This window comes from Dendrobates tinctorius, unplaced genomic scaffold (assembly GCF_039654945.1).
Source record: "Dendrobates tinctorius isolate UK_male_01 unplaced genomic scaffold, ASM3965494v1 ptg000070l, whole genome shotgun sequence".
Taxonomy (NCBI): Eukaryota; Metazoa; Chordata; class Amphibia; order Anura; family Dendrobatidae; genus Dendrobates; species Dendrobates tinctorius.
In genome coordinates this window covers 94,355,237-94,380,921 of record NW_027361738.1, presented here as the reverse complement: position 1 = coordinate 94,380,921, position 25,685 = coordinate 94,355,237, and the positions used below count along the sequence as shown (strand labels likewise).

At 41.6% G+C, this 25,685-nt stretch overlaps 1 protein-coding gene across 1 annotated transcript in view; it reads left to right on the top strand.

The window, feature by feature from the left end:
• Nucleotides 1-417: 417 nt before the first annotated feature.
• MEOX2 (mesenchyme homeobox 2) overlaps nt 418-25,685 on the top strand; it is a 123,002-nt gene continuing 97,734 nt past the window's right edge. Inside the window, exon 1 of the mRNA XM_073582135.1 lies at nt 418-1,145. Within this exon, the coding sequence (XP_073438236.1) occupies nt 647-1,145 (499 nt within the window). The 5' untranslated portion in view covers nt 418-646. The remainder of the gene's footprint in view (nt 1,146-25,685) is intronic.

Genomic DNA, 25,685 nt, shown 5'->3' with positions numbered 1-25,685 from the left:
ACAATAATCTTTATTTATATAGCGCCAACATATTCCGCAGCGCTTTACAGTTTACCAGTTTCAAAACACAAGTCATAAGTAATAACGTTAACAATACAATAATTAAAGCAAAATAAGATGAAGATATGAGATGGCTAGATCCATAGACGGATCCCTAGATCTCGACACCTGAGGCCATTCCTGCACAGCCGGGCTCCGATCCTCCGCCCTCGGTGCGGGTCCATTGCGGGGATGATGCTGTTGCATCTCTCAGAAATGAGTGTGAAGTTCTGGAGGGAGTTGTGGTCAGTGCTGGGCTGCTGCACCGGCCCCTGGCTCACATTACACACTATTTATATCCTCTCTTAGTTGTTTCCCCCTTAAGCAGCTCGGTGGGACCACCTCTACTGCTGTAACCTCTCCTACTCTTGACATCTGAGCAGCTCACAGAAAGCTCATCTTGGTCAGTGTACAGTGGCTGCAGCAGGAGATGAGACAGGCCACCAGGCTGAAGACCTGGATTATCCGCTCTTCCCTGTGATTAGCGCACCACCGCCGCCACTGCTGCCACCATTCGGGAAAACTATCATTTTACAGTGAAAAGTGACAGCGTTGTGGAGTTTAATCCCTGGTAACTCTGCTGCCGGCAACTTGAAACTTGCATGCCATGGAACACACACTGTTTGGCTGCCTGCGCAGCCCCCATGCCACCTCGCAGAGCTTGCACCCTTTTGCCCAATCTTCGCTTGCCCTCCATGGAAGATCAGATCATATGTCCTATCCTGACATCTCTTCGTCTTCATCCTCTTGCATAATTGCTGGCTATCCCAACGAGGAGGGCATGTTTGGAAGTCAGCATCACAGAGGACATCATCACCATCACCATCAGCAGCAACAGCACCACCACCACCAGAGCTTGCAATCTAATTGGCACATTCCTCAGATGTCCTCACACCTGGCCTCTACCCGACATAGTCTTTGCCTTCAGCAGGAATCTGGACCGCCACAGCTTGGAAGCAGCCCCCCTATATTGTGTTCAAACGCAAGTAACCTGGGCACTAATAGCTCGTCTGGCTCAGCTTGTGCGAGTGGGGACTATGGTAGGCAGACCCTCTCCCCTTCTGACACAGAAAAGAGGTCAGGCAAAAGGAAAAGTGACAGCTCAGGTAAGAGTGTGTGGACGGTGAGGGCTTTCATCGGCGTTGCTTGCAATGGGCCAAATGTTCCCTCGACTTTCGCAAACTTTTTATCCAAAGGTGTAGCAAGCGCTAGGCATATCGGCATAGGGATCATGGTGCGCTGACGCCAACGACTTAGCTTGGCCACCTGGTCTAGATATGTAACATAGTAACATAGTAATTAAGGTTGAAGGGAGACTTTAAGTCCATCTAGTTCACCCCATATCCTATCCTAACCTGCCCTAAGATGTTGATCCAGAGGAAGGCAAAAAAAACCCATGTGCCAAACAGTAAGCTTCACATCGGGGAAAAAAATTCTGTAGCGACGCCTGGCCCATTTGGTCGCCATGAATATTGGTCCGGTTATAACTAACGTTCCACTGAGAAGTCTTTGAATTTTGCCAGATATTTAAGGGTCTTTCTACGGGGGGGGGGGGGGGGGATAGATAGAAATAGATTCCAAGAATGTATACTTTTCTCCCTTCTGATTACATTTATATCAAGAGTGTCTTGGGGTTACTAGGAACCAGCAAAAAAAGAAACGAAACAAAAAAAAAAACGTTTTAGTCAAGATAGAAAAGTTGTGGCAATTTGGAAACCTTTTATTTTTTTCAAAGTTTCGCAATTCTCTTTCTATAAAGTTTTGAATTCCATCAATAATGGCTAAAGTATCGAATAGAATATTATCTCATTTCTTGTCGTATCCGAAGCAGTAGCCGTGGTGGAACAAGGAGTCTTACAGTATAAAATCTAAGCTGCAATGCTGAATAAGAGTTGTTACTTTAGTATCCTGCAACCTTGGATATAGTGTTCAAATATTTAAAGGGTTAATCCACTTACTATATTAATTTGGCAGTACTTTTTAAGAAAAGCAGTAGCAAGTGTATTTTTTCTATAGACTGCATAACACACTCCCCATGCCTCATTATTATGTATTTATTTAAAAGTTTTTTTTATCCACATTATTATTTTTAGTTGTTAATATTATTTTATTTTAATTTTTTTTTTTACCATTTTTTATTTTAACGAAAAAAATAATTGTATCAGAAATAATTAATTAGCATAAATGATCATCTTGACAATATATCAGTATCAACTTTTGCCTTTCTATACGATAACGACCTTAATGGTCGTCAACCTCAACTCTCGGCTTCACCTGCTGGTGTTTAAAAAAAAAAAAAAAAAAAAGTTGCAAACTTTTTATAACTTCATCTTCTTTTTTCTTCTTCCTAACTTTTTGGAACAACTTACAAATGGACTCTAATCACAAGTCAGCCCTTCTGGTTTGGCACAGTCATTAAGATATTAGTGTAATCCTGTTATCTCAGCTGCTACTGAGCGATTTACACCCTTGTTGATCTCTTCACTTGCAAAGGTTAAATGACCTCCAAATTGTCATTTTTTTTTTTTTTAGGGACTCTGAGCAACTTAAAACGCATTTATTTATATTAAAATAATCAACAAATATTTTTTTTTTACAATTTTTAGTTTATTTTAAACTATTATTTAATGTTTTTTTGATCATTTAAATTTCATCTGATTTATAAAAAAATTATATATATTTAGTATTTTTTTTATAAAAATTATCTACAGTATATTTAGTATTTTTTTTAGTATTTTTTTTTTAATTATATATATATTTAGTATTTTTTTTATTATTTCACATTAATCATATAATTTGTCTGCAATTAGTAAGTCAAATTTAAGATATTAGCTTCCAGCGGCGTAAGTCCTAAAAAAAAATATATATTTAGCGGTTCAGAATATTTGTTATTTAAGTAAAAATATCTCCAATTTTCATTCTATACAGCATGTTCCAATAACTTTATTTTGTATGTTTTTATTTCTCATATTCTTATTTTTTTTTTATGATGAGATAACAAATTGCAAGTCACATTAATTAAATAAATGAATAAAACCATCATGTAAAATACTAAAAAAAACAAAACAATAATGGTTACATTTGTGGTTATATTTAGAGAGGGTTCCTAAGCTCACTGATTTATGCACCTTCACTTTTTTTTTTCTCAGCCATAATTTCACCTTATCGTAAGTATAAAACAATCTGTGCCATTACTTTGAAATATTAATTTTAATTTTGTATATATCTTAATTTCTTCCATTTTCATACAAAAAGTATTACTTTTAAATTTAATTTTTATAGCACCATCGATTCCATAAAACATGTTTTAAATATATAGGTAAAATTCAAATATATTGCTAATTTTAACCAATAAAAAATAATTAAAATACATGATTACATAAAGGAAAAACTTTATGTAATCATGTATTTTAATTATTTTTTTATTGGTTAAAATTAGCAATAGATTTGAATTTTACCTATATATTTAAAACAATGTTTTTATGGAATCGATGGTGCTATAAAAATAAATAATAATACAAAGAATGATAAATTCATTTTATTATTTTAATTACCATGAAAAGTATAATTTAGCCCAAAAATGGCAAAAATACATTCCAATTTATTTAATTGTTGAAAATAACATTCAGAAGTTTTTTGGGGGGAATTTTTTCTCTTATGATCGCTCTTGTCCTGGATTTCTACGTATTTTATTATGACTTTATGCCATTAGGAGAACCATCCAGGAATCGTAAAGGTCGGCGTTTAATAGCCCAATGATCGGGATCTTTAGCCCACAGACCTTATCCTCTAGACTTCCAGCTCCGTACCTCGCTCAGGTGTTTGATACCTGCAGAACCTTTGCCTCTCTCCCACTTTCAGCATTCCTGGGAATTGAGGAATTTTACACCATATGTAGCGATACACTGTATATACACTAAAAGAAAAAAGGAACTAAATCAGAGCACCAAGATACTGTCCATCATGGATGTAATCATACTCCTAAAATCAGGGAAATATGAGATATAACGTCAGTAAGCGGTCATTTTCTCCGATTACTTCACTGACTGAGTCATTATTATTATTCCTCAGATCAATTTCTCACCTTCTGTTATTTATCAATATAACAAACAAACATTTCATGCAAAGTTTATTAGCAAACATGAAAACGAGCAAATGTATATTGTGTAATATATTTATCTTTACATATCTTTATACAAATAAATCATCTTATTCCTGTCCTTCTCCTATCCCCTTATACATTCTATATCGTCCTGTTTATGGATCAATTACAAATATATCTACTATGTATCTATTATCTATCTATCATCTATCTATCTATATATCATCTATCTATCTATCTATCTATCTATCTATCTTTCTATTATCTATCATCTATCTATCATCTATTTATCAGACTATTATCTATCTATCTATTATCTATCTATCTATCTTTCTATTATCTATCATCTATCTATCATCTATTTATCAGACTATTATCTTTCTATCTATTATCTATCTATCTATTAACTATCTATCATCTATCTATCTATCTATCTATCTATCTATTATCTATCTATCTATTATCTATCTATCTATCATCTATCTATCTATTATCTATCTTTCTTTCTATCTATCTATTATCTATCTATGTATTATCTATCTATCTATCTATCTATCATCTATCTATCTATTATCTATCTTTCTTTCTATCTATCTATTATCTATCTATCTGTCATCCATCCATCCCAGTTAAGTATAATAAATTCCTGTGTTACACATGTATATATATTTATATACTATATTTTTTGGCATATTTAAAAAAATCACTTTAATAATAGATCAAAATATGTAATACTTTGGAGAATGATAGATTTCTAGGAGTGCGTAGAATTCTATTTTCTTCATATTCGCATCGAATGTTGTAAAACAAGAGTGCGACTTCCTTAGACTTATGTCCATATCCATTTATGGCCAGTGTGAAATATCCATCTTATGAATTCATATTTCCGCACAGATTCTTGCCGTTGACCTTGCGTCTTTACAGCGCTGTAGCTTCCTTTACTCCCGGGAGACGTCTTGCTAAAATATCCTTTTGTATATTTTCCCTGCGCAGGCAGTAAGCTGAGAGGAGTAATGACTTGGGAAAACATAATTCCAATGTCAAAACTTTGGTTATTTTTTTAACCCTAATAATGTGCATTCATGACACTACAAAATCCTGAGGGCCTTTACCGGCACCTTACTGGCACAAATGTTGCCGTTTTTTGATATTCGTGTTCCAATGAAGAGCGCAGAATGGAAGATTTATTGTCCGGATTTATTGTCTGCTTTTATGGTAATGCAAAGTATTTTCTGCTTGTTAAAGAGCAGCTTAACCTGCGTGATTGTGGCCGCCGTATACCGCGCTCCTGTCCGGTCTGTGATACTGGGATAAGGTGATAATGGGATATTATGACTTATTATAACTTTGCTCCTCGTTGTTGTGTTCTACTAGTTGTATTGTGTCTGTGAACGCAGCGGCAGGTGATGGGATGATGGGGTCCTGCCATCTACTGACCTGTGTACCTAAGGCATTAGTGTAGATACTGTCTATAGAGCTGATGTATCTAAGCCTGATATGTGTGATACTGTCTACTAATCCAATGTATCTAAGCTTCTGCTGAATCACTGTCGCCAAGTCTGTCATGAGCACCACTGCTTTCTGATCTGGTACATCTAAGCTTATTATGTCGGCTGAGCTGTTGTATCTAAGCTTATCATGTGCAATGCCGTGTCTACTGAGCCGCTGTATCTACATTTCCTGTGGGATACTGAGAAGTTGTATCTAAGCTCATCCTGAGTCTGATCAGCTGATGATCACAGCGCTGACGAGAGATCAGCCCCAAAATAGGGTCTAATCTGAGCGATGTGACCGGCGGGAAAGTCAGATGACACTCACCTTGTAGACATATTCAAAAAGCATGAGGTGTCCATCAGGAAAGACATCAAGGATACAAGGATACGCGACACTTGTGCTCTCTCCTGATGAAGAGGTCATTTGTACCTTGAAAGGCGCAGAATAAGCCACCATATCGCGTTATACCCTGGGATATACGTCTCGTTAACTGCCGGCAAGAGCAGAAACCGTCCACAAACCTCTCCTTCCATCCTTTATGTCTGATCAGCTCATGAATTGAGGGATATAATGTGTGATAATCTCCGGAAACTACAGAGCACTACAACCCCCAGCATGTAATGGAGCCCCCACTAATCACTGCAAGGGCCTAGGATACCGGCCAGAAAAGCCGTCCAAGCATAAGAAAGATTATCTAATTATAAGCCTCATCCATCTAATTATCTATCTATCTATCTATCTATCAATCTATCTATCTATCTATCTAGCTATCTATTATGTATCTATTATCTATCTATCATCTAGCAATCAATCAATCAATCAATCTATCTATTATATAATCTGTTAACTATTATCTATCTATCTATCTATCTATCTATTATCTATATATCTATCTATTATCTATCTATCTATCATCTATCTATTCTCTATCTATCTATTATCTATCTGTCAATTATCTATCTATTGTCTATCTGTCTGTCTATCTATTGTCTATCTACCATATTTTTTGGCTTATAAGACACACTTTTTTCCCCCAAAATTTTGTGCGTCTTATAATGCGAATATACCTTACCGGTATCTCCCGAGATCTTGGTGCTGAGATCTCCACCTGCGCATTCCCCGGAAGCGATATTCCACCGCACAGTAGGCCATGTAAGTATGGAGGCTCTGGGCTTTCACAAAATGTCGGCAGAGTCCCCGCACCACCGAACACCCGCAGCGGCGCACATCAGAGCACCCCCTCATCCCAGCCTGAGGCCTGCAGCAACGCTCCTCTCTTGCCTCTTCCAGCAGCAACCCTGGGACCCTGCTCCACTGCAGCCACCGCCCCCGGTAAGCAATAAGTCACATTGATAAGAAGCAACACCATTTTATAAAAAAAGTTTTTTTTTTCCTATTTTTCTCCTCAAAATTTGGGGTGCGTCTTATAATCCGCAAAATACGTTATCTATTGATTATCTATCTATTATCTATCTATTATGTATCTATCTATTATCTATCTATCCATATATCTGCCTTTTTATTTTTTTTTATCTGTACTCCAACCTAGAACAGATCCCTGCAATATAAAGACCTTTTTTTCCACCCTCTCTATAAACCCTTGGATATCGGTGAATATTCCTCTTCGTCTCCCGTACATCCATTACTAATTACACTTTTGCTGCTGAATACTGATTGACTGACTGCAGCTATGATCATTACTTTTTATATCTATAGAAATACCTCAATGTAACGCTCCTATAAGCAGATTGTTTTTATTACTCGGGAGCCATATTTCAGGCCCAGCAGATCCTGCAAGCTGAATTGGTTAAATACAGATGTCGCTGGTCTTATTTAAGGGAAATCTAGCTTCTAAACCTGTCAGTCGCTCTATAACATAGGGTCAGTGAAGGAGACGTCCACAGCTTCTCTCACCTTAGTTCCCTTATAATAACCCTATCAATGTTCTCCTCAACTTATTTTTGAGATACATTTTTTTTAATGAGCCCAAGCCCAAATTAGCAGAATTTCTAAATTTTAACCCAAGATTCCCAGGAGCCCGTATTAACCCTCCAATCTTTGCCTATGTTCATTACATTTTCTTTGACGACCCATTTTGGTTTTAATGATAGAATGATCCCTCGTCCAAGTCAGGGTTTCCAAATTCTAGGACAGTCCATAAAGTCAAGTTGGCGACCCTGGTCCAAGTGTCTTCAATAACAACCTGGATTTTTTTCCGCTTAAGACATTTCCAAAATTCAACTTATATATTTATATCTATATTGGTCTGTTGGATATACGGTTATATAGGAGAAGACTATCTTGACGTGGAGAATCCCCAAAAAATTTTAAGGTCTTAAACTGGGATTTTTGTTTTTGAAAAACTGTAAAAACAAAATGTTAATGCAAATAAACTACCATAACTTGAGGTTAGTTTTGACTCTTGTGGATCCTATAATGAGAGTTCATCTGGAAGATCTTATCTTCTAGATAGGTCTTCAAGCTTCTCCATGTCATAGTCTGAACATTTTGGATCGTCTCCATTGTCCTCTTCTAATTTCCCTTTTATCTCTTGCAAAATTTCTTCTTGCAAAATTTGCTTTAAGTTGAGATATTTTTTTTTCTTGGGTTGGCCAAACTTCTAGCCATAAAGTCCATATCCTATTTTATTGCCTGACTTTATTCTCCTTAAAGAACCTCAAATCTTAGAAAGTCTGTTGACAATTCTTTAGGTATATGATGACCTTCTCCAGGGTTTTTGTGCCTGCCTTTCCAAGTGTCTAAGTTCCCGATCGTATTTCTTGAAGGTCGATCCTTGGTAGGTAATGATTGATTCAAAAAGAGCAAATTTTGCTTTTTCGTCAAGGTTGAATATTTCAAGCCTTGGGACACGATTCTCTGTTGGATGCTTTTAACTTCAAGGGCAGAAGTTTCACAACTTACAGATCATCTTCCTTTACGACTCATATATTTTACAAAAATTATTGGAGACACCAATTTAGCCCCAGACAACCATTTTAGAATTGAATTGACTTAGAATTGACGATGATGTAATATTCAATTATTTTTTAAACAATTATTCTAAAATATTTCTTCCCTGATTGTCTTGAAACTGCAACTTTCAATGTGTCCTCGGACTACTGTGTCGGGTGCGCCGCAAGTAAAGCATTTCTTAGGCACTTGCGATTTCTTTTTTACCCATTTGGGTTATTTTTGGGGTTTAGTACTTGTTTAGAGATTCTATTTATTGTACTTGTTTTATAGAATGAATTAATTATGCCTGGATATTACTTTAGTTGTGATTGGCTGGGCTCCGGCAGGAATCGGTGGGCCCATATTATTTTGCTGTCAGACTAGGAGGTGTACATATTTTTAAATGATCTTAATTGTATTTATCCTTTTTTAATTTTATGGTAAAAAAAAATTGTATTTATCCTTTGCTTTAAATTTTGTGTTAAGAAAGTCCATCTATGAGTCCACCTGTGTACATTCCCCCTTTGTTGATTTTTTTCTATTGTTTAGGAGGAGAACGTTTTTTTTAAGACGGAAAATTTGTTTTGACTCAAAATAAGAATTGCTATAAAAAAGAAAAAGAAAATTCCAAATGCTACAATTAAGATTTAAATTTTGAAAAAATCGGCTAAAATAATCGTCTTAAAGCAGATTGAATTCAAATGGAGCCTGTATTGCTAATAAAGATTTGTGAATTGTGGGTGTGAATGATTATAGCCGGTCGTATCCTCTAGACATCTTTGGACAATTTCCTTAGACTGGGATTGAAATTAAATCTGAAAGTTTTTGAAAGTTTCTAGACAGATCGGTCCCATTTAATATAAGTTACACCTGAGAGCTGTCTGGAATCGGTTACTCCTTGGATTTCTAAGTATTTCACACCCCTTTCCTTTCTCACTTTCTTTTTCTCTGCTCTTCACTTTTCTTTCTGCCATAACTTTGACAGAGAACTTTGAATTATAAACTCAAGCTGCTGCAGAACCTCTTTAAAAACAAATAAAAAATGCCTCGTGCTTATAAGGGACGTTTTGCTTAGGATTTCTAAATTCAGTTTGGAAGGGATGTAATATTTTTAGATGTTATTTTGTGCAAGAAAAACTCTTAATAATGAATAAAATGTAACAACTCCTCAAAAGCTTGTAGTTTCCGCTCAGTTCTCTCTAAAGGAAAGTACTAGAAACTCAAATTTTTTGAAGGATTTCACTTAGCTTCTACTTCCATGTATGAAGTCTTTTTGGAGTGGAAAGTGAGACCAAATTCTCAGAATCCTCCTTAAAGACTCCAAATTCCTCAAAAATTTGGAATTTCTGCTCCAAAATCTCCTCAAAAAAACTTTGCCTGCACATGATCCAGAATTTTCTCTGAAAACTCAACAAAGTGACTCTGTTGCACATAGTCTAAGATTATGCTGATTAGAAGTTTTTTATTTTTACATTTTTGAAAAACCAAATACCAACATAGAATACGGTGCTACAAAGTCTCATAAAATACAAGATTTATTCAAAATTTTAAAATAAATATCAATAAGTGTAATAAAGCAGAGTGCCAAAACCATGGTGGAATACTATATGCCAAAGTACATGTAGGTAGATGCAAATATGTGCAAATAGCATATAAGCCGCAAAGTTTTTGCCTAAACCACACAGCAAAATTAAATAAAGAGAGTTTGTGCAAATAGCAAAAAGAATATATCAGAAAGTAGGCATAGCACTTACATCAAGTGATGTATTGCTGTCAAGTGACCATATACTATTGGATCCCCAGCCCCAACGCGCGTTTCACCCAAGCTTCATCAGGGGGCGTTCTACTGTGAGATCAAATGGCTGCAGCATCTCTGTACTCGTCTCACAATGAGCACATTTGGGATGCCATTGGTCGGTGTTTACGCAGGAGCTGTGGATCTTTATGATTAGCCCAAGTGCAGCAGCAGAACCTTCCTCAGACGACCATTAAAGGGGTTGTCCACCACTAGGACAACCCCTTCTTAAACTAAATGTTTGGCCCCGATAAAATAATAAAGCCTGTACTCACCTCCCATGCCGTCTCTGTTGTAGCGGTGTCAGCACTTGCTCTCCCCGAGGCTGTAATGCGGTGGAATGACACGTGATGCATGGCGCCCAATCAGCGCTGGCGTCACTGTCTCCGCCTTTGGGCAAACTGAACATGAAGAGGAAGTCCGTGCTACAGCTGATCCTTAGCTTCCTCCTCACGTTCAGTTTGTCTGAAGGCGGAGACAGTGACGCCAGTGCTGATTGGGCATCGGCATTACGTGTCACAACACCGCATCACAGCACCAGGTAGAGTGAGTGCCGACACCGTGGGATCAGGTCCAAACATTCAGTTTAAGAAGGGGTTGTCCTAGTAGTATACAACCACTTTAATGACCTCAGTGATCGCCGCTGAGGCTGGAAGTGCCGGGATATCTGCACATAACATATACTCCAGACTGAAGTAATCCAAAGGTTTTGAAAGTTTTGTTTCCATTTTTCCATCATTTTCAGATTAGTAATGACTCCATCTCGTGGTTTTGAGGATTCAGCGACTTTTTCTTCTTGGTGTCACAATTTCACTATTGAGGACTGTATATGCAGAATATATACTGCTCAAAAAAATAAAGGGAACATCATTCCATTTGCAACAGGCTGTTTGTGTTCCCTTTATTTTTTTGAGCAATATATATATATATATACTAGCTGAAGAGCCCGGCGCTGCCCGGGCATAGTAACTAACTGTGGTTAGTTATAGCAAATTATAATTATCCTCCATCCCATAGGCCCGTGCCCATATACTCGTCATACACATCCTCCATCCCATAGTCCCGTGCCCATATACCCATCATACATATCCTCCATCCCATAGGCCTGTGCCCATATACCCATCATACATATCCTCCATCCCATAGTCCAGTGCCCATATACCCATCATACATATCCACCATCCCATAGTCAACTATTATGTCATCATAATGAGCGGCGGGGCTTGATACACACACACTTTTTCCCCATTATGTAGATAGGGGCAAAATTGTTTGGTGCACTGGAACTTGCGGGGTTAAAATTTCGCCTCACAACATAGCTTAGGACACTCTCGGGGTCCAGACGTGTGGCTGTGCCAAATTTTGTGGCTGTAGTTGCGACGGTGTGGATGCCAATCCCGGACATACACACACACACACACATACATACACACCCACATTAAGCTTTATATTTTAGATAATAATTTTCTCCTTCATACTTTGCTTTCGTCAGAGAATGCTCCTTTGCAGCAATTCCAGCATTGCAGACCTTTGGCATTCTAGCAGTTAATTTGCTGAGGTCATGTGGAGAAATTTCACCCCATGCTTCCAGAAGCCCCTCCCACAAGTTGGTTTGGCTTGATGGGCACTTTTTGCACCATACGGTCAAGCTGCTCCCACAACAGCTCAATGGGGCTGAGATCTGGAGACTGCGCTGGCCGCTCCATTACAGATAGAATGCCAGCTTCCTGCTTCTTCCCTAAATAGTTCTTATATAATTTGGAGGTGCGCTTTGGGTCATTGTCCTGTTGTAGGATGAAATTGGCTCCAATCACGCGCAGTCTACAGGGTATGGCATGACGTTGTAAAATGGAGTGATAGCCTTCCTTATTCAAAATCCCTTTTACCTTGTACAAATCTCACTTTACCAGCACCAAAGCAACCCCAGACCATCACATTACCTCCACCATGCTTGACAGATGGTGTCAGGCACTCTTCCAGCATCTTTTCAGTTGTTCTGCATCTCACAAATGTTCTTCTGTGTGATCCAAACACCTCAAACTTGGATTTGTCTGTCCATAACGCTTTTTTCCAACCTTTCTCGGTCCAATGTCTGTGTTCTTTTGCCCATATTAATCTTTTCCTTTTATTAGCCAGTCTCAGATATGGCTTTTTCTTTGCCACTCTGCCCGAAAGGCCACCATCCCGGAGTCGCTTCTTCACTGTAGATGTTGACACTGACGTTTTGCATGTACTATTTAATGAAGCTGCCAGTTGAGGACCTGTGAGGCGTCGATTTCTCAAACTACAGACTCTAATGTACTTGTCTTGTTGCTCAGTTGTGCAGCGGGGCCTCCCACTTCTCTTTCTACTCTGGTTAGAGCCTGTTTGTGCTCTTTTCTGAACGGAGTAGTACACACTGTTGTAGGAAATCTTCAGTTTCTTGGCAATTTCTCGCATGGAATAGCCTTCATTTCTAAGAACAAGAATAGACTGGTGAGTTTCACATGAAAGTTCTTTTTTTCTGGCAATTTTGAGAGTTTAATGGAACCAACAAATGTAATGCTCCAGATTCTCAACTAGCTCAAAGGAAGGTGAAGTTTATAGCTTCTCTAATCAGCCAAACTGTTTTCAGCTGTGCTAACATACAATACTTGCACAAGGGTTTTCAAGGGTATTCTAACCAACCATTAGGCTTCTTACACAGTTCACATAAACCAAGGAGGCAGTATTTAAACTAACTCCAAAAGAAGAGAACCATAGATAAATGACAAAATAAGTTTATTTGATCAATTAAAATACATAAAAATGCTACCTATATTCATATCAAACAAACATACCCCTGAGGAACAGCACAGTGGGGATACAAAAAACCTTAAAGTATTTACTTTGGCACGCCATGTAAAGGAGAATGAATAAATACGTCAATATCTTAATGGAAAGAGGCTCCAGAAAGTACAATTAGCCAGAGGCATTACTAGTTATAGTGCCCTCCTTCCATATAGTCTTATCCGCTATCTCTCAGAAAACTCTCTTCTCGACCCTCTCCAATCCGGTTTCCGCTCTTTACACTCCACTGAAACTGCCCTCACTAAAGTCTCTAATGATCTGCTAACAGCTAAATCAAATGGTCACTACTCCATGCTAATTCTCTTGGATCTCTCTGCAGCATTCGACACTGTGGATCATCAGCTCCTCCTCACTATGCTCCGTTCCATTGGCCTCAAGGATACCGTTCTCTCCTGGTTCTCCTCCTATCTCTCCGACCGCTCCTTTACTGTATCTTTTGCCAGTTCCTCCTCCTCTCATCTTCCCCTTACTGTTGGGGTCCCCCAAGGATCGGTTCTAGGCCCCCTCCTCTTCTCCTTGTACACTGCCCCTATTGGTCAAACAATCAGTAGATTTGGTTTCCAGTACCATCTCTATGCTGATGACACCCAATTATACGCTTCTTCTCCTGACATCACGCCAGCCTTTCTAGAAAACACCGGCGATTGTCTAAACGCTGTGTTTAATATCATGTCCTCACTATATCTGAAACTGAACCTGTCAAAGACTGAACTCCTGGTGTTTCCTCCCTCTACTAATGTACCTATACCCGACATTGCCATTTCTGTGTGTGGTTCCACTATTACTCCCCAGCAACAGGCCCGCTGTCTTGGGGTCATACTTGATTCCGAGCTTTCCTTTGCCCCCCACATTCGATCACTGGCTCGCTCTTGTCATCTGCACCTCAAAAACATTTCTAGAATTTGACCTTTTCTTACCTTTGACTCTGCAAAAACTCTTACTGTTTCTCTTATTCATTCTCGTCTCGACTATTGTAACTCTTTTCTAATTGGTCTCCCTCTTACCAAACTCTCCCCTCTCCAATCTGTCTTGAATGCTGCAGCCAGGATCATATTCCTCACCAATCGTTACACCGATGCCTCTACCTTGTGCCAGTCATTACACTGGCTACCCATCCACTCCAGAATTCAGTATAAACTTATTACCCTCACCCACAAAGCCCTCCATGGCTCAGCACCACCCTACATCTCCTCCCTTGTTTCAGTATACCACCCTACCCGCGCCCTCCGTTCTGCTGATGACCTGAGGTTAGCATCCTCAATAGTCAGAACCTCCCACTCCCGTCTCCAAGACTTTACACGTGCCGCTCCAATTCTTTGGAATGCACTTCCCAGGTCAATACGATTAGTCCCCAATCCCCACAATTTTAAGCGTGTCCTGAAAACGCATTTATTCAGACTGGCCTATCGCCTCAACACATTAACCTAATCTATCCCTGTGTGGCACAGTCAAAAGTCTTACCATAACCAGGTTCCCCGCATCATTCTCCCACATGCTTTATGCATCCATTAGCCCTCTGTGTCCGTACTGTCACACACCTAACATTATGGCTGGTCCATACAATCAGGGCAACTGTTACCACCCACCTTTCGTGTCTCCCTCTTTCCTCATAGACTGTAAGCTTGCGAGCAGGGCCCTCATTCCTCTTGGTATTTGTTATAATCTACTGTATGTGATTATTGTTATGCTGTAATGTCTATTGTCTGTACAAATCCCCTCTGAAATGTAAAGTGCTGCGGAATATGTCGGCGCTATAAAAATAAAATTTATTATTATTATTATTATATAGTCTACTATGAATGCAACTATACCGCCAATACATATTAAAGATAACAACAGTGCCAATAATATAAGAAGGTGTACTTACTAATCAGAAAGAAAGATGTAAAAGGCCCGCAGTGCTGTCCCCGCGCCCCAACGCGTGTTTCGCCCGCTTGCTTCTTCCGGGGGCGTCATGCCCCCAACTCTTTTGGAGTTAGTTTAAATACTGCCTCCTTGGTTTAAGTATATTGGTAAGGAAGTGCCATTGTAGCATTGGTGGACTTTATCGGGTTAATTCTTACACAGTTCGCAAACACAAAGTACCGTAAGAACACTGGAGTGATGGTTGTTGGAAATGGGCCTCTATACCCCTATGAAGATATTGCATTGCAAACCAGACGTTTGCAGCTAGTATAGTCATTCACCACATTAACAATGTATAGAGTGTATCTCTGAATCATTTAATGTTAGCTTCATTGGAAAAAAACTGTGCTTTTCTTTCAAAAATAAGGGAATTTCTAAGTGACCCTAAACTTTTGAACGGTAGTATATATGGAGAGAGAATTTGATCTTTACCCTGATGCACTGCGCTCAGCCCGTACAATCCTTTCTCCTTCTGTATTCCCTCTAAGCCGAGCAATTGGAAAGGAAAGAGTAAAAACAACACACTAATGAGGTCAACGATCTCAATGACAGATATAAGTGTCTGCACAGTGTGGCATTTTTTAACTATATCTTTTCCAGACCGCCCCAGGAACACAAGATGTAAGATGAGAAGTCACATACATATAATAGAAGGATAAAGTTGTGCAATCAGAATTCTTTTATAATGACCGACCAGCATTTTATATTTACTGCAATTTTTGTTACGTCGTATTTTTTTCAATTCTTGCTTGTGATATTGTAGATCTGTAACAAAAATAAAACTTTATTCATTCTAAATAAATGTAATCATTCAAGTAATAAAGTAACAGCAGAAGTAATATCCGCGTTACTATGTTTATTATTATAGTTCCTCTTGCTTTTGTTATATTCTATAGCGTTACATCCAATAAAACATAAATTGTGCCTTTTTTAATTATTAATTTTAAACTTCGTGCCCTTTTCTCACTTTCTATATGTCGGACATTATCTTATTTGCATTTTAAAAATAGGAAAGAGTAAAAGAAAATAATTTGTTAAAGTGTGTAATAAAAATTCTAGAAAGATACAAATTATTATTTACACACCGCATGACGCTATATACAAGCATGTCATACTTGTATAATATAGCGAAGTATCGGCAGGAAGATAATTTTTTATATGACATGTTAAATCCTGATGATAATAGATGCTCACAGCTTGTGTGTAGAGCGATATTAGCCGCACTGTGTGTGTGATATGTCGGTATTTTTATTTAACCTGATGAGGAGGTATTATAGCACTGCACTCTATGGTAGATAGTAATGTGTCTGTAGTATATGTAAGAGGTGGATACTGATATACTAGATAGATGGATGTATTTATAGCGTTCCTGCTATTAATGTATAGTGATGACATAGCGTCCCCGGCACTATGGTATGTACAGTATAATACCGCCCCGTCTTCATTACCGGGTTTACCATGACTTAACCTCAATAGGACAAATTTACTAATGTGTTTGTGCCAAAATCTTGGAAAAAATGTGTCTTTTTTCATGCAAAATTACAGTTGTAAAATGTAAATCTTGAAAAAGTCTTCATACCCCGTGAACTTTCCCACATTTTTTCACGCTACCCCCCCAAACTTAAATGCATTTTGTTGGGATTTTCTTTGATACCAACGCTAAGTGATGAGTATTTGTGAAGTGTAAAGGAAATGATACAAGGTTTTCTTAATATTATGAATGTATGAATCTGAAACTCCCTGAGTCAGTACTTTGTAGGACCACCTTTTGCTGTAATCACTGCTGCTGTCTTTTGGGGTCTGTCTCTTCCAGCTTTGCACATGTAGAGGTGACATTTTGCCCCTTCTTAGTGGAACACTCGCTCTCGCTCATTGAGATTGGATGGAGACGTCTGTGATCAGCAATTTTTTCCTCGCATTTTCTCAGTGGGATTTCGGTCTGGACTGTGACTGGGCCGTTCGCACACATGAATATGCCCTGATCTAAACCCTCCATTGTAGCTCTGGCAGGATGTTTGGGGTTGTTGTCCTGCTGGAAGGTGAACCTACACTCCAGTCTCAGTCTCAGGTCTTTTGCAACCTCTAACAGGTTTCCCTCCAGGATTGTCTTGCATTTTGCTCCATCCATCTTCCCATCAACTCTGAACCAACTACCCTGCCCCTGCTGGAGAAAAGCCTCCCCAAAGCATGATGCTGCCACCACCATGTATGATGGTGGGGATGGTGTTTTCAGGCTCATGTGTTGGTTTTCTACCATGTACAGAGGTTTCTATTTAGCCTTAAAAGTTCTCCTTTAGTCTCATTCGACCAGAGCTCCTTCTTTCACATGCTTGATGTGTCTTCTACATGGCTTTTTGCAAACTGCAAACAGGACTTTTTATGGCTATGAAAATGTCTCTTTTCTTGCCGCTCTTCATTAAAGTTCATATTTATGGAGTATACAACTAATAGTTGTCCTGTGGACAGATTCTCTCACCTGAGCTGTGGATCTCTGCAGCTCCTCCACAGTGACTATTGACCTCTCTTAGCTGCTTCTCTAATTAGTGGTCTCCATACTTTGGATGTTAGTTTAGGCGGATGGCCATATCTTGGTAGGTTTACAGTTGTGCTATACTCTTTCCATGTTTGGATTGAACAGCACTCCGTTAGATGTTCAGAGCTTCGGCTATTTTTTTATAACCTAATCCTGCTTTACTTTTCGCCATGACTTTATCTCTGACCTGTCTGCTGAGCTCCTTGGCTTTCATTATGCTGTTTGATCCTTAAAGTTATCACTAGAGTTGAGCGAAACGGGTCGAAAAAATTCAAAAGTCGCCGACTTTTGGCAAAGTCGGGTTTCATGAAACGAAACCCGACCCTAGGATGAGGTCGGCCACGAGGTCGGCGACTTACGCGCCAAAGTCGCGTTTCAAAAGTTTGTTTTGCGCTCTTTTTCAGCCAATCAGGATCCACGGACACTGTGGGCAACGTGATGACATAGGCACGGGTCACCACCATCTTTCAGAAGGGCATGCAAGTGATTGGCTTGCTTTGGTGGGAGTCACAGGGGGTATAAAAGGGCGTGCACACCGACCGCCATCTTACTTCTGCCGATCTTAGTATAGGGAGAGGTTGCTGCTGATTCTGTAGGGAGAGCGTTAGGCAGGGAAGAAGACAAAAAAACTGCTTCTGCTGCTAGCGATTTGGCCTGCACAACACACCAGTCACTGTGTGTGCAGTGCAAGGGGAGGCTATATAGTGGTGTATCAGTGGTGTTGGTTGTTGGGCTGCCTTCTAAGGCTTCCTGACATTCCTGCATTGCTGTTTACCCACTGCTCCGCAAACTGCTTTTTTAAAAGCAATCCCAATTTTTTGTTTTTTGTCCTGCTGAGAAGAAAAAAAAACTGCTTCTGCTGCTAGCAATTTGGCCTGCACAACACACCAGTCACTGTGTGTGCAGTGCAAGGGGAGGCTATATAGTGGTGTATCAGTGGTGTTGGTTGTTGGGCTGCCTTCTAAGGCTTCCTGACATTCCTGCATTGCTGTTTACCCACTGCTCCGCAAACTGCTTTTTTAAAAGCAATCCAATCTCCCTTATCCTCTAGTCACTTTTGTCACAGCTGTGCCATCGAGCCTGTTACATAGCGCTCAGATATTGATTGGGCCTCACACAATCCAAAAGTGTCCAGTGTACAAAAGTGTGTGCAGAGATTCAAAATCTCCCTTATCCTCTAGTCACTTTGGTCACAGCTGTGCCATCGAGCCTGTCACATAGCGCTCAGATATCAGTGGGCCTCACACAATCCAAAAGTGTCCAGTGTCCAAAAGTGTGTGCAGAGATTCAAAATCTCCCTTATCCTCTAGTCACTTTGGTCACAGCTGTGCCATCGAGCCTGTCACATAGCGCTCAGATATCAGTGGGCCTCACACAATCCAAAAGTGTCCATCCAGTGTCCAAAAGTGTGTGCAGAGATTCAAAATCTCCCTTATCCTCTAGTCACTTTGGTCACAGCTGTGCCATCGAGCCTGTCACATAGCGCTCAGATATCAGTGGGCCTCACACAATCCAAAAGTGTCCAGTGTCCAAAAGTGTGTGCAGAGATTCAAAATCTCCCTTATCCTCTAGTCACTTTGGTCACAGCTGTGCCATCGAGCCTGTCACATAGCGCTCAGATATCAGTGGGCCTCACACAATCCAAAAGTGTCCAGTGTCCAAAAGTGTGTGCAGAGATTCAAAATCTCCCTTATCCTCTAGTCACTTTGGTCACAGCTGTGCCATCGAGCCTGTCACATAGCGCTCAGATATCAGTGGGCCTCACACAATCCAAAAGTGTCCAGTGTCCACAAGTGTCTGCAGAAATTCAAAATCTCCCCTGTCCTATAGACACCTTGTACCTTGTTTTACATTACTATATAGTTTGTTGGATTTTGTCTACATTTCTACCAAAAATGAGGAAGGCTGGTGGAAGAGGCCGTGGAATTGGGCGGGGGTTGGCAGCTGGTAATGATGGTGTTGGTGGTGGATCTGATGGTAGTGGCAAGAGCAAAATAGGACCGAATGCAGGAGGTGCTGACCCTGCGTCATCGTCTGGCTACATAAGGCCTCGAACGCTTAGTTTTCTAGGAGTTGGCAAACCGCTTTTAAAGCCAGAGCATCAGGAAAAAGTTTTGTCTTACATTGCTGACTCAGCCTCCAGCTCTATCGCCTCCTCTTCTTCAGTTGTAAAAAGTAAAAGCACTGAGTCGTCATTGGAGGCTCATGTTCATGAACCACACCTTTCCTTGTGTCCTTCACCCGAACCAAGATTGAAGGATGACGCAGGCCATACTACTGATTACTCCATGGAGCTGTTTTCACATACCATGCCTGGATTATCAAGTGAAATGGTGAATTACCCAGGCCAAGATGAATCTGACATGGAGTGCACTGATGCACAGCCGCTGATGGATGATTCTGCTGGTACATTCACTCAGAGCACTACATTGTCCTCGCAGTGTACAGAGCCAGATTCTGACCCTGATGAGACTCAGGTGCCCCTTCCCGCACACTATACCACCATACACGGTGACACAGAGGAAGGTGCACATGACATAGAAGAGGAGGTGATGGATGACCCAGTTGTTGACCCAGATTGGCATCCATTGGGGGAAGAGGGTGCTGCTTCCAATAGCTCAGATGAGGAGCATCCACAGCAGACATCGACATCGCAACAGCTGTTATCTGGCAGGCCCGGAGCACTCCAAAGACAGGTTCCAAACATCAAAAGAGTTGCTGGACAGCTTGTCCAGAGGGTCAAAAGATCACAGCGTGCTAGGCCGCAAAATGTCTGCCAAAGTAGGAAGAGTGCAGTGTGGCACTTTTTTGACCAAAATCCTCATGATCAGGCCAAGGTTATCTGTAAGAAGTGCGCAAAGACCTTTAGCCGAGGGAAAAATCTGAAAAATTTGAATACCAGTTGCATGCTTAGACATTTAACCAGCATGCACTTGCAAGCGTGGACACAACACCAAACCTCAAGTGCCACATGTGCAACTGATCACAACGAAGGTAGTCAGCAACGCTACATTGTTTCCCCCACTGTAAGCCCACCGGTTAGCACAGCAGCAAATGTTGAGGTGTCGTTGCAAGACCACAGCAGTCAGGGAATCCCACTGTTATATCAACGAAAGACTGATTCTAGGCCATCAGAAAGAACACCAACTCCATCACCATCATCAACCCTCTCTCAGTCCACCCTGTCCACCGCTACTTCCACCATATGCAGCTCTCAAGTCCAGCTCACCCTCCCAGACACTATGAGTAGGTCAAGAAAGTACTCAGTCTCTCATCCACGTACACTGGGTTTGAACGCCCACATTGCCAAACTAATCTCGTTTGAGATGATGCCCTTTCGGTTGGTGGAAAGCACAGCTTTCCGCGAAATCATGGCCTATGCAGTACCACGCTATGACCTACCCAGTCGCCACTTCTTCTCTCGCAAAGCCATCCCAGCACTCCACCATCATGTGAAAGACCGCATTGTCCATGCACTCAAGCAGTCAGTGAGCGGAAAGGTGCACCTCACAACTGATGCATGGTCCAGTCGGCATGGCCAGGGCCGTTACGTGTCCATCACTGCGCACTGGGTTAATGTGGTGGATGCAGGGTCCACAGGGGACAGCGGTGGTGGGACAGTGCTGCCTAGCCCACGGTATAGGAAACAGTTGGCTGTAGGCGTTCGACCCTCCTCCTCCTCCTCCTCCTCCAGAAGCGAAAGCTCGTCCACAGAGCGCAGTCGTACGAGCACTCCATCTGCAGCTGCCACTGTTGCACACGATGTGTCCCCCTATCGAGCAGCTAGTGGAAAGCGTCAGCAGGCTGTGTTGCAGATGATGTGTTTGGGCGACAGACACACCGCCGAGGTGCTGGCCGAGTACTTGAAGCGACAAACTGAGTCATGGCTGGGCAGTGTACATCTTGAGGCAGGCAAGGTAGTTAGTGATAACGGCCGTAATTTTGTGGCAGCCATAGCCCTTTCAAAACTCAGCCACATACCTTGCTTGGCTCACACCTTGAACCTGGTGGTGCAGTGCTTCCTCAAAAATTATCCGGAGTTAACAGCCCTGCTCCAGAAGGTGCGAAGACTGTGCGCGCACATCCGCCGGTCGCCTGTACACTCCGTTCGTATGCAGAAGCTGCAGCGATTGCTCCACCTTCCCAACCACCGCCTCATTATCGACATTGCAACAAGGTGGAACTCCACCCTGCACATGGTGGAGCGGCTGTGCGAGCAGAGGCAGGCCATAATGCATTTGTGGGAGGATACACGGCCAGGCACTTTGAGAGCAGACATGGAGTTGACAGGTGTGCAGTGGTCGAAGCTGAAAGACCTTTGTAAAGTCCTTCAGTGTTTTGAGGAATGCACACGGCTGGTAAGCGCAGACGACGCCATCCTAAGCATGAGCATCCCACTTATGCGTCTGCTCATGCAAACTTTGATGCACCTTAAGGAGCAGGCGTCTGCAGCCAATGTTGATGAGGAGGAAGAGGAGGAGGGAATCCTTGATGACATTCAGCCATTGTCTACTCAGGGACCTCTCCTGGACGAGGTGGAGGAAGAAGAGGAGGAGGATGATGATGGGGATGATTACTTAGGGGAGGAGGATGCATCTCGTGGGGCAAGTGAAAATGTTGGCATGGCAAGGTCTGGTACAGGGTTTGTGCGTGACTGGAGGGATGTGGATTTGCCAGAAAGTGCTCCTCCACCCAGCACTCGCAGTGCATCATTGACACCGGGAACATTGGCCCACATGTCAGATTATGCCTTGCGGATCCTAAAAAGGGACCCCCGCATTGCCAAAATGATGAACGATGAAGACTACTGGTTGGCCAGCATCCTGGATCCACTCTATAAAGGCAAATTACAAAACATCATGCCACAGGAGAACCTTGACCTAATATTGGCTAATAAACAAGCAACTCTGGTAAATCGGTTGCTTGAGTCATTCCCAGCACACAGCAGCGGTGATGGTTCTCACACGAGCCGTACGGGCCGGGGGCAGCTTGGCAGAGGTGTTCGTGGTGCACACAGCAGAAGTGGCGTTGGAGACAGGGGTTTCATGACAATGTTGTGGACTGATTTTTCAAATACCGCTCACACAACTGGTAATACTGCATCGATGGAAAGTGACAGGAGACAGCAGTTGTCAACTATGGTTACAAACTACTTTTCCTCCCATATCGATGTTCTCCCACACAGGTCATTCCCCTTTGACTATTGGGCCGCTAAACTGGACACCTGGCCTGAATTGGCCCAATATGCCTTACAGGAGCTCGCTTGCCCAGCTGCAAGTGTGCTATCGGAAAGAGTCTTCAGTGCAGCTGGATCAATCCTGACAGAAAAAAGGACCCGTCTGTCAACTCAAAATGTGGATGATCTAACCTTCATTAAAATGAACCACGCATGGGTTTCCAAGGATTTTGTCCCACCTTCCCCTGATGACACATAGGGTGACAGAAAAATGGCTTGCTTTGGTCCACCTCTTCCTGGTACTTCACCTATTTCGCCTTTTGCATCAGCTGAATGTCCAACATCAACATATGCCACTTTCTAAAACTCCCTAACTGTGCTGCCTCCCCCCCCCATGGCCGGGGTCACCACCTAGCGCACGACACCGTGCGAGTGCCGTTGCCCTGGACAGGTGGGTAGGCCGACTCTTGGGCGCGGGCACTGGCACAGGGTCCCTCATAGTGCAATCAAGTGTCTCTGACGGTGGTGGTGCACACTCGCCGTCAGACACACCGCTGTACTATGAGGGGCCCAGTGCCAGTACCGACACCCACGAGTGGGCCCCCCTTGCTTGGGCAGGGCCCCAGCATTTGCAATCTTTACCTCTTCCTGCTCCTCCGCTGTGTAATCTGGGCCATCAAATCCATACTGTGCCTGACACCGTCTGAGCCTGCCTCCTGATGTATAGACATATATTTTGAATGTGTACGCTATCCATACATGTTATCTGGGGATACGGTACCCTTTCTAACCTTTGTGCAATCACGTGCAATCCATACTGGGCCTAACACCGTCTGAGCCTGCCTCCTGAGACATATATTTTGAATGTGTACGCTATCCATACATGTTATCCGGGGATACGGTACCCTTTCTAACCTTTGTGCAATCACGTGCAATCCATACTGGGCCTAACACCGTCTGAGCCTGCCTCCTGAGACATATATTTTGAATGTGTACGCTATCCATACATGTTATCCAGGGATACGGTACCCTTTCTAACCTTTGTGCAATCACGTGCAATCCATACTGGGCCTAACACCATCTGAGCCTGCCTCCTGAGACATATATTTTGAATGTGTACGCTATCCATGCATGTTATCCGGGGATACGGTACCCTTTCTAACCTTTGTGCAATCACGTGCAATCCATACTGTGCCTGACACCGTCTGAGCCTGCCTCCTGATGTATAGACATATATTTTGAATGTGTACGCTATCCATACATGTTATCCGGGGATACGGTACCCTTTCTAACCTTTGTGCAATCACGTGCAATCCATACTGGGCCTAACACCGTCTGAGCCTGCCTCCTGAGACATATATTTTGAATGTGTACGCTATCCATACATGTTATCCAGGGATACGGTACCCTTTCTAACCTTTGTGCAATCACGTGCAATCCATACTGGGCCTAACACCGTCTGAGCCTGCCTCCTGAGACATATATTTTCAATGTGTACGCTATCCATACATGTTATCTGGGGATACGGTACCCTTTCTAACCTTTGTGCAATCACGTGCAATCCATACTGGGCCAAACACCGTCTGAGCCTGCCTCCTGAGACATATATTTTGAATGTGTACGCTATCCATACATGTTATCCAGGGATACGGTACCCTTTCTAACCTTTGTGCAATCACGTGCAATCCATACTGTGCCTGACACCGTCTGAGCCTGCCTCCTGATGTATAGACATATATTTTGAATGTGTACGCTATCCATACATGTTATCTGGGGATATGGTACCCTTTCTCACCGGAGACTTATTTCATTGTTTTCAATGTTGGGACAGCAATTTTTGGGGAGCACTATACTCTGGAGAATGATAGATGGGACCCACCATACACTGGAACATTCCAAAGGTGGACATCAGACACTGGAGCAGCATTTACAGGGCCCATTATACACTAGAGCATTAGAAATGGGGCCCATTATGTTTGGAGCATTATTTGGGCCCATAAGACAGTGGAGCTTCATCCATGGGGACCAACATATACTGTAGCATTATGTGGAGCTCATCATATACTGTTTCAAACATTATATGGGACCAATGATTCTGTATGGAGAAATAGATGGGCCTCGTCATGCGATATAAAAAGTGAGGTATTTTTCATTGTACTATACCGCTATTTCTCTGCCGTATCGGAGCATGATGAGTTGTGGTATGTGTTAAAGGGGCGCTCTTTCGCCCAGGGCACATGAAAACCTGCAGCCAGCCCTCCCCCCCCACAACTTTAGCCAAATAACCCCCATTTTTCAGTGCGTAACTTGTATTATGAAGTTAATTAAGGTTGACAAGCTTAAGTAAGAAGAATTGATGCTTTTGGCATTCAAATGGGCACTGTAGGTGTGTTTCCTGTCCTCCTCTCACTGCCGACTTTTATTCCCCATTGACATACATTGGCTTTCGTGTTTCGGGACGACCCCGACTTTTCCCTATAATCGGACGATCTTGCTCGACCCGACTTTTGGAAAAGTCGGGTTTCACGAAACGAAACGCGACACTAAAAAACCAAAAGTCGCTCAACTCTAGTTATCACACAATATTCTATCAATCTATCTATTTATCTACCTATCTTATACCCATTATCTATCTATCTATCTATCCATTATCTATTACAGTCATGGCCAAAAGTATTGACACCCCTGCAATTCTGTCAGATAATATTCAGTTTCTTCCTGAAAATGATTGCAAACACAAATTCTTTGGTATTATCTTCATTTAATTTGTCTTAAATGAAAAAACACAAAAGAGAATGAAGCAAAAAGCAAAACATTGATCATTTCACACAAAACTCCAAAAATGGGCCAGACAAAAGTA